The sequence below is a fragment of the Haliotis asinina genome, chromosome 4, assembly GCF_037392515.1.
Source record: "Haliotis asinina isolate JCU_RB_2024 chromosome 4, JCU_Hal_asi_v2, whole genome shotgun sequence".
Classification (NCBI taxonomy): domain Eukaryota; kingdom Metazoa; phylum Mollusca; class Gastropoda; order Lepetellida; family Haliotidae; genus Haliotis; species Haliotis asinina.
In genome coordinates, this window is record NC_090283.1 from 35,108,660 (window position 1) to 35,118,098 (window position 9,439).

Consider the following 9,439-nt stretch of genomic DNA (forward strand, 5'->3'; position numbering starts at 1 on the left):
GAATGCATCGAGTCGCATACCAGATGTGAGTGCAACTCTGTAAGCTGCTGCGCTGGTGTGGACGATGACACCTCATCATCCCCACCCTCCTGTACAACTAGCTGCCTCTGCAGGACCAAGAGAGGACAGGAGAGGATAGTTTACCTTGCTGATAAGCTACGACAAAGTGCAATGCCGATTTTGGGCTGCACCAAAGTCATCTGAGATAGAGACACATCTGGTAAAGTTAGTACATGTGCAGGAGAAGGCAATGCAGAAGTAGAGGGGATGGGGAAGAGATGGACTTTCCCGCCGATTAAGCCCATTTGCCCACGACATTAACAGACAAAGAGATAGAACTTCTTGCCCTTGCCTTTCACTTTTTTGAGGGTGGGTCATTACCCCAAATGTCCCCCCTCCTCACATCCCCCACCTGCAGCAGATGCATGTAGAAAAGGAAATCAGCCGACTGATTAGTACAAGGCGAAAACGTTTGACACTTTTCGCAGGATAGGGAATTGTGGTTCTCTTCAGTGAGACACAAGGGGCAAGAATGGTGAGTATCTTGGGGTGGTAGTGTAGTGCCACATTTTGAAATGCAAGACCGGTTCCATCTAACACCCATGCAGAAGAAAAGGAACCATACATGCAGTAGCTGACTCTTTTTTGTTCATAGTACATAGGAAGAAGCAAAGGAGTTTATTGTTTTGTAAATATTTTATTATATTTCATGGTTTTCCTTATTCTGACTCGTGCTAATTGCTTATCTCCTCTTCCCTGGCGAAGGTAGTGGAACACCTGAAATCCCTTGAAGTTCCCTTCTAGAAAGAAGCGAGCGTAAAATACACTCACCCATGTGTAGCCTCCTTTTTCCCATGCCCTAGGCCACGTGACCTGCCATGCTTGTCACTCTCTCATTATCGCCCGAAGTAGGCGTCTGGAGGCACCTGAGGGTCCCAATAAGTTCTTTCTTTATTTTGGTCTTTAACCTAAATTCTGCTCATGTTCAGTATTTGGATTTGTATATACATTATATACATTATCTACACACTTGGCAGTTCTGAGCTCAGTAATCACCATGGAAACGGGGACCAAGCTGACTAAAGTACCCGAGCCACTTGCTTTGTTATGCTCCTTCAAGTTGGAAGATCAACAACGTAGATTTAGAGCTCCAGCATGGGATCTAAACATCGTACTCCAACATCTCACAAGTGATGCGTACGAGCCGCTTGATTGGACCTCACTTGAATTGCTAACTCAGGAGACGCTGTTTTTACTTGCCTTGGCTACAGCTGCACGAATGTCAGAAATTCATGCTCTAGACTTCAACTGCATGAGTTTTGATGCAAGTCATCATCAGACAACTCATCTGGGTCTGCGATGGGATTTTCTTGCAAGAAATCAAATGCCAGGTCAACCAGATGTACAATTCCACATACTGGCACTATCTTCAATCCCTGGACCCGTGATACCCAAGATTTATATCCAGTCAGAGCATTGAAGATATACATCACACATACCAAGTCTAGAAGGCAACGTTTCAAGCGCCTGTTTATTCCTATATCTACTGAAACACTTACGGAAGTATACTGCAACACTATCTGCCCCTGTGATTTGTGGAAACCAGACGCTCTGGGGAGTATAATGCTGGAAAGTCCATGCACACGTCTTAAGCAGACTAGCATGAGTGATTATGACCCTGTACTTGTAATGAAGATACTTGTACATGAAGACGGGTCGCAACTAGTCTTTATTGAAATATCTTGACAATTAGTTGCATCAGAAACTAGCAGGATGCTAGTTACTTTCGATGTCACACATTCCAGTCAGTGAAACTTTCGGCTGAAGATAAGTTCGACTGGATGTGATCCCCCGAGAATCTGCAATGAATATTAGAAGAGCAGGACCATATTATTGCCGTTACAAGTTCCCATTTGGGGGGGGGGAATTATTGGACGTAATTTTGACAGCCAGCAGAATCCAGCGTGGCCTGAACCACCGCCGTTTCCGTCGGATTCTGTAAGCAATTAGCATGAGTCAGGATAAGGAAAAATATGTAATTTTCTGAATAAAATTGAAATTTTATACTTATCCTGACTCATGACAAAAGCCCTCCCAGCCGCCCCGCACAGGCACGCTGAATTCCTATATTCGCCTATCGGGCGATATACAAGGAGAGAGAGACAAACATGGCCAGTCACATGGCCTAGGATGCAGGAAAAGGGAGGCTACACATGGATGAGTGTATTTTACGTCCACTTCTTTCTAGAAGGGAACTTCAAGCGATTTGAGGTGTTCTGCTACTTTCGCCAGGGAAGAGGAAACATGCAATTAGCATGAGTCAGGATAAGTATAAAATGTCAATTTTATTCAGAAAATTACATTATCCTAACTGTTAGAAGAATTTTTTTCACACATAAAAATGCTTATACGTGTCCCAAAGAGGACTTCTTCTGAAAAAGAATCCTTGCATCGTTGCTGGTTAAGATGCAGATTATGTTCAGTAACGGTGCTGAATTAGTCCAACAATATGGAGGACATGTTGTTAAACTGGTGGCTAATAGCTACTGACAGCAGACTGACATATTTGCAGGGCATAGAAAGACTTGAAACCGGTGATGTGACAGCTAGGATAGTGGAGACTGATGTGAGCACTGCTCCCTTCCGTACAGAGTGTTTGGGAAGACTATCCAGCTTGGCTGCACTGGACAATGACACAGCCTCACAGCTACTCTCAACAACAGTCAGGTACACACAAGTCAGAGGCACATGGTCAGTTTTAACACAAATCCGCATCACCTGTCAAGTGTACACAAGTCAACATCACCTGTCAGGAACACACAAGTCACAATCACCTTTGTCAGGTACACACAAGTCGTCATCAACTCTGTCAGGTACACACAAGTCACCATCACCTGCAAAGTACAGTCATCCCTCGCCATAATGTGGGTCTTGGGGTCCACGGATGACCCCCCACGTTATAGTACCTATTACATGTTGTGGAACAAAGGCCAAGTAAAATCGTATTGTCCAAGATCATAACAAAACTGCTATTTTGTAAAAAATATTTCGTATCGTTGAAAGTGAAAATAAACAAACTTTGAAAATGAAAACATATATATGTACGGGAAACTTACAATAAAAAATCACTAGACATGATAATTTAATTGTTGTTCCTGTTATGCTACCTGTTGTTCAAGTAAGCTGGAAATAGTGATCAGCTGTGCTCAGTCACCATCACCTGTCAGGTACACACAGTCACCATCACCTCTGTCAGGTACACATGTCACCACCACTTCTGTGAGGAACACACATCACCATCACCTGTCAGGTACACTCAAGTCAACATCACCTCTGTTAGGTACAGACAAGTCACCATCACTTCTGTTAGGTACACACAAGTCACCATCACCTCTGTCAGGTACACGCAAGTCACCATCACCTCTGTCAGGTACACACAAGTCACCATCACTTCTGTGAGGTACACACAGCTACTCTCAACAACAGTCAGGTACACACAAGTCAGAGGCTCATGGTCAGTTTTAACACAAATCCACGTCACCTGTCAAGTATACACAAGTCAACATCACCTGTCAGGAACACAGAAGTCACATCATCACTGTCAATTTCACACAAGTCACTATCACCTGTCAGGTACACACAAGTGTTCAATTGAATCATTTTCAGCCCAACAGCTGGCATAGCTGACATGCAAAGATAGACGAGGTGTATGTTTCCTTGTAAATTAACATCTGTTTCATATCCTTAGAGATCTGAAGAGGATGAAAGATCTGGATGGGCGGGTTTCAGCATCAGCTGAGTGTACGTGCACCTTCCTACAGAGTCAGCTCATCATAACCCAGGTAACACCCTATACAACATATGTCATAATGCAGGTAAGGTACCACACAACGTCATGACCAGGTAATGTCATGTCCCAGGTAATGTCCCAAACAACATGTCATGACCCAGGTAATGTCCCACACAACATGTCATGACCTAGGTAAAGTCCCACTCAACATGTCTTGACCCAGGTAATGTCCCACACAACATGTCATGAACTAGGTAACGTCCCACACAACATGTCATGAACTAGGTAACGTCCCACACAACATGTCATGACCTAGGTAACATCCCATTTTCAAGAAAATTTTCAAGAAACTTATCTGCCAACCATCACATGGGCTTGACACAGTTCGTCCCACCCCTAAGCCACATCCCTGCCTGATGGACATCAGTGGTCGGGTAGTAGGGTAAGCTTTTTTTTCTGTCTGCAGTCACACAAATGCCACTCCCAACTGTTTGGGGGAATCTGTCTCATGCTTATATGTACCCCAAGGAGGACTACTTCTGAACAAAAATTATACAAGTCTGTAGCTGTTACTGATTCTTTGAAGATGTGCAGGTGGCCAAACAAGACAAAAACGAGTCTCTTGCTTTGTATATATTTCATTAAAAATAGTTACAGCTGTCATGAGATTTTGAAACAAACATTTTAATGCTTACATATACCCCAATCAGTAACCTCTACAGGCTTGTATGAATTAATTGCATGACCACTTGCCTAATGAGAAAACAGAATAGGAAGGTTATGTGTTTGTTGTGTGATATGTATACCAGCCCTGATTACTGACTATCCCCTTCCAGATAATGTCACAGATGCAGGCTTGTGTGGGGAGTCTGACAGCGTCGGACAACATCTTGGCCCCTATAGATAAGGTGAGGTACTATGGAACAACCTCCAATAAAGTACATTTTGTGAAATGTATTCATGGTTTATATGTTGAGTATAGAGTCATGCTGGGTCCCGTATAGAGTCATGTTGTGCCCCACATGCCCTGTATTCATGGTTTATATGTTGAGTAAAGTGTCATGCTGGGTCCCACATGCCCTGTATTCATAGTTTATATGGTGAGTATAGAGTCATGTTGAGCCCCACATGAGATGTATTCATGTATTATGTGTTGAGTATAGAGTCATGCTGGGTCCCATATGAGATGTATTCATGGTTTATTTGATGAGTATGAGGAGTGTCATGTTTTACCACAGGTGCTGGAGCTTACAACATGTCTGCAGACCTTGTTCTTAGGTTTAAGCAACATGGAGATTGGGCTAATCAAGCAGACGGAACTCAAGGCTATTACACTGCAGCTGAGGGTGATCCTCAGCAAGTCCTCGCTGGTGGAACAGTTCAGGGCAACAGAAGCCTACAAGCAATATCTTAAACTCATACACATGTAAGTGAGACACAATACATTGTAATCATGAAATCATTTGGTTATCATAAGTAACTATAAATGCATCATTACTTGCAGGTCCATTCCCAAGATTGCAAATATGTATCATTTGTTGAAGAACAAATAGATGATGTCTTCTTCAACATATGTCATATTTGGGATTTCACTTTCTTAGTAAAGTACAAATTCTAGTACTTTTTTCGGTTGAGTCCCATCCGGGATTCGAACCCGCACCCTCAGAGTCAGGCACCTAATCGCCAGCACACAAAGTCAGCCGCCTAGCCCGCTTCCACACCGCGACTTCCACAAAACAGTGGAAGTCGCGGTGGCTGAGCGGGCTAGACGGCTGACTTTGTGTGCTGGCGATTAGGTGCCTGACTCTGAGGGTGCGGGTTCGAATCCCGGATGGGACTCAACCGAAAAAAGTACTAGAATTTGTACTTTACTAAGAAAGTGAAATCCCAAATATGACATATGTTGCATTTGACCACTTTCTAAATGGCATCGTGTAATGATGTCTTCTTCGTTCTGGAAGTGTATGATTTGGCTAGATTCTGTCACACATGTCGATGTCCTATTTTTCACACTTGTACAACAGTATATGGATATTGTCTGTGCCAGAAACCAGGACTTTTTCAACATGCTATTTATCCATGCCATTTTGCCTAAGTCACCAAGACTTTCTGGTCACTGGATGCCATCCTCTACCTGCATCACAGCAGGGAGTTCATCACTGTTTATTGTAATCTCACAACTTCTCTCCCCCAAGGTTTCTGGAATCCAACGGCCTTGCAGGGGATAACTTCACAAAGCAGATTCTGTCCAGCCTCAACACTTTGGACCCAACCAAACTGAACTCAGTTCGCCACCTCATTCAGTCAGCTATTCCATTGATTCGCCCAGTTGCGTGCCCCACCACCCAACAAGTGCGCAAGGCCCAGGTTGTCATACATGAACCAGGGCCTAATGTATCAGACACTCCGGTCAAGTTTGCAGCAGGCCTCACAGCAGCCATTCCCCTGGATGTGACTGTTGAAAACTTACCTGATGTTGACAGACTTAAAATACAGGTAACAAGTGTTCCAGTGTCCCAGTCCACCCAGCTGTGAATGGGTACCTCGTTAGGACGAGATAGTCGCAAAGTTGTGTAATCTCCGGGGGAGTTGATATTGATAAATTGATAATATGATGTGCTGTTGTGATTGACATCCAATGATCAAGGATGGAAAATACCAGTGCCTAGAACATGTACTAGTTGCCTGGATATGTGTGCTCCTTGAATATCCTAGGATAATAAAAAAACAGGACACTTCATAGAAACAGTATCTCTGCAGCTGACTGTTTGTAGTTGTGTTACTGTATTACTGAGAAGGCTATGTAATGTGGTTGACTGTCACAGGTACGTTACCCAGACCAGCAGGTCCAGCTGCTGACACCTTGTGCCTCTGACTGGAAGAAGCTGAGCCCACTACGACACAAGCTCCAGACACAGGTGGTCATTTCACATGCCCTGTGGTCAGGTAAATATACTCAATATATACTTCAAGGACACATGTTGATTTCTTTTGAGAGCTGGGAACAGTGAGAAAAAATATTGTTCTAGAAACTGAAAAAAGGAAGTTGTAGGAAACGAAATATGTATATTCACTGAACATGCAAGAGTCCTGTTCCTGTTCATATTGTTTAGCTACTGTTCTCAGAGAAGGAAAAATGTAAATTTTTAACTTACCTTACCATAGGTCACTCGCATATTACCTCAAGCATCGCTTGAAAGAGATCAGACAGTTGTTGATTTGCCATTGTCTAGAATAGCTACCTCATGTATCAACAAATGTATAGGAATGGAAGTGATGAGATCTCCCTTCCCCCGCAAGCATTGACTAGAAAAAAAATATCACTTTTACTTCAAGTATCTTACGATATCTTTTGATTTTCACTAAGTTTCTCTACTTACCCTTACTTTGTTTATATTAAAGTTGTGTTTAGTTCCTGGATAGGTATGTGTTTATAACCTTTTCTCTGTTTTGCGTGGGTGAAGAAGAGTACATACGTATACTTCACTTACGTGGCTATCTCATGTTTCTCACTTCAGTGTGGGGTGTTTCCCACATCGCTTGTAATCTTTCTGCTTGTTTCTGGTGTTTTGTAGTCTTATATGTCTCTTTCACCTTGATGTTCTTGCTTTTTACTATATTGTCCCATTATAGCTTAATGTTTGTTTTTTTCATGCTCTTTTCGGCACAGTGGGGACAGCCATGTTGGCTGTTTACTCTCTGCTGTCCTGCCTCGTTGGGCGTGCCCATATTTTCTAAAGGGGTGTTTTCCATTCTTCATAAAGGTTTTTTTTTTCTGCTGATGTTGGCGTATTATTTACCTTTGTTTTCTTTTCGGATGTTACAGCTTTGTGTGTATGACACAGCAATTCAGTTCTCTCTGCAAGGTGCAGAAGTCTGCTAAAGACCCCCACCCTTGGTGTCCAGACTGTGCCACGGTATTGTGTACTATTTCCCCAAGCTGTCATCATTGTTCTTCTTCATCCCTCCCAGACTTTTAAAGAAATGAGATGCCTGAGTGCACATCGGACGCCTTTGTGGATCTTTCACAACCTGACACCCTCTTTCACCCCCAAGTACAGATGCTCCTTCGGACACTTCTTTTGCCAACAACTGCATCTACGCAGCTGAATGCTGATGGCAACGCCATTGCCTTTGCCGATGCTGACGCCGATCGTTGGCTACAGGATTCAGGGAAGAGGATCTACAACAGCAGCTACTTGAAGAGCGTCCCTGGCTCCTGGATGCTGAATGTTCCCGTCACTTCAGGATATCTCTCTCCAGCTCTCCATGATCTCGTCAGCATTCGAGGAGCCCACGCTCTCAGTAAATCTCATTCTCCCTGACATTCATTGGATAGAGATGCTCCATATTTCCAGATCGCGGCAAGCGTCTTTGTCATTCCCTGTCTAGGACACCTGCCTCCCGTCGATCACCATGCCGTCTGCATTTACCTGAATGGCCTCATCTCCTCCAGTACCCGCACAGTCACCAGCGGCACCATAATCTGTCGAGGTTTCATCTGCACGTCCGGACCATTTACAGAAAACATTAAATGGTAGAGGGTTTTCTCCTGGCTTTGGCCATGGCGACTAGAGTCAGCGAGGTTCTTGCATTGGACATTACCAGAGTGCGGTTTGAACAGTCCTGACATGGTCATGCTTACTTAGGACTTTTGTGGGATTTTCCTCTTACCTTCTGGTCCTTAGGATAACTCATGCCTTGGGTGTGCTGGTTTTCCTTGGGTTTCCTTGGGTTACTATCTGTCTCTTGTTCCAGGTGTTGCCAGTGACAGTCGTTTCAGTTAGTTCCTCATCAGTAAAAGTGATTTTGGGGATAGTTCACGCTTGCGGGGGAAGGGAGATCTTGTCACTTCCGTTCCTATACTTTCATCAATACATGAGGTAGCCATTCTAGAGAATGGTGAATCAACGACTGTCTGATCTCTTTTAAGCGATGCTTGAGGTAATATGTGTATGACCTATGGTAAGGTAAGTATTTTAAATATCTGATATGTTTAGACTTTAATAATTCATGGAGTATTGACAGATGAAATATAAAAGCAAGCAATGTGGTAGATTGATGAAGATGATGATGATCCTCATCATCATCTAATGAGATCATCTATTCTAACATGGGCAATGCATAATAAGCTGTTACAGAAATATTTTCATCTTCTGTTTTTAGAGTCATGTTGTGTTGAGCTAAACCTTGTGCTGGAACCAAATCTTCAAGGAAAGCGTTTTTCCAAGAAGCAGGACCTTGTAGACTTGTGTTCTCCAGTCAAAGTGTTGGTGTCGACCAAACCAGCCAAAAGATGACCCTGAAATAACGCTTCAGTACCAACATGTCCTGAAGGCTTGTTACTAATCAGTTTTATGTAAAAGTTGAAAAATAAAACCTTGCCACTGAATAAGAGGCTTTTTTTTTGTTTCAGTATAGTTTCTTTCTGATGAACCTGCAGGTTATGTTTGGTAAAAATCAACATAAAATCAGCAGGCTTCATGTAATCGGCCTTGTAGCAAAAACTGAATTTTTGGCAGCTGACTGATACGATTTAGGAATTGCAGACTCTTAGAATGATGGTATGTTCTTCCAAGAGGACCAGTTGCACAATTCCGTTAATGCCATAGTAAACATAGCATCCAGATCTATGGCTTTAAAATCCTT

The 9,439-nt window shown here is 43.1% G+C and overlaps 1 protein-coding gene across 1 annotated transcript in view; it reads left to right on the plus strand.

The window, feature by feature from the left end:
• The window catches only part of LOC137281509 (integrator complex subunit 4-like), a 17,780-nt gene extending 8,598 nt beyond the window's left edge, over positions 1-9,182 (plus strand). Inside the window, exons 13-19 of the mRNA XM_067812775.1 lie at positions 2,573-2,727; positions 3,749-3,842; positions 4,627-4,698; positions 5,029-5,216; positions 5,986-6,286; positions 6,616-6,736; positions 8,957-9,182. Coding sequence (XP_067668876.1) covers positions 2,573-2,727; positions 3,749-3,842; positions 4,627-4,698; positions 5,029-5,216; positions 5,986-6,286; positions 6,616-6,736; positions 8,957-9,090 — 1,065 coding nt within the window. The 3' untranslated portion in view covers positions 9,091-9,182. The remainder of the gene's footprint in view (positions 1-2,572; positions 2,728-3,748; positions 3,843-4,626; positions 4,699-5,028; positions 5,217-5,985; positions 6,287-6,615; positions 6,737-8,956) is intronic.
• Positions 9,183-9,439: the final 257 nt, after the last annotated feature.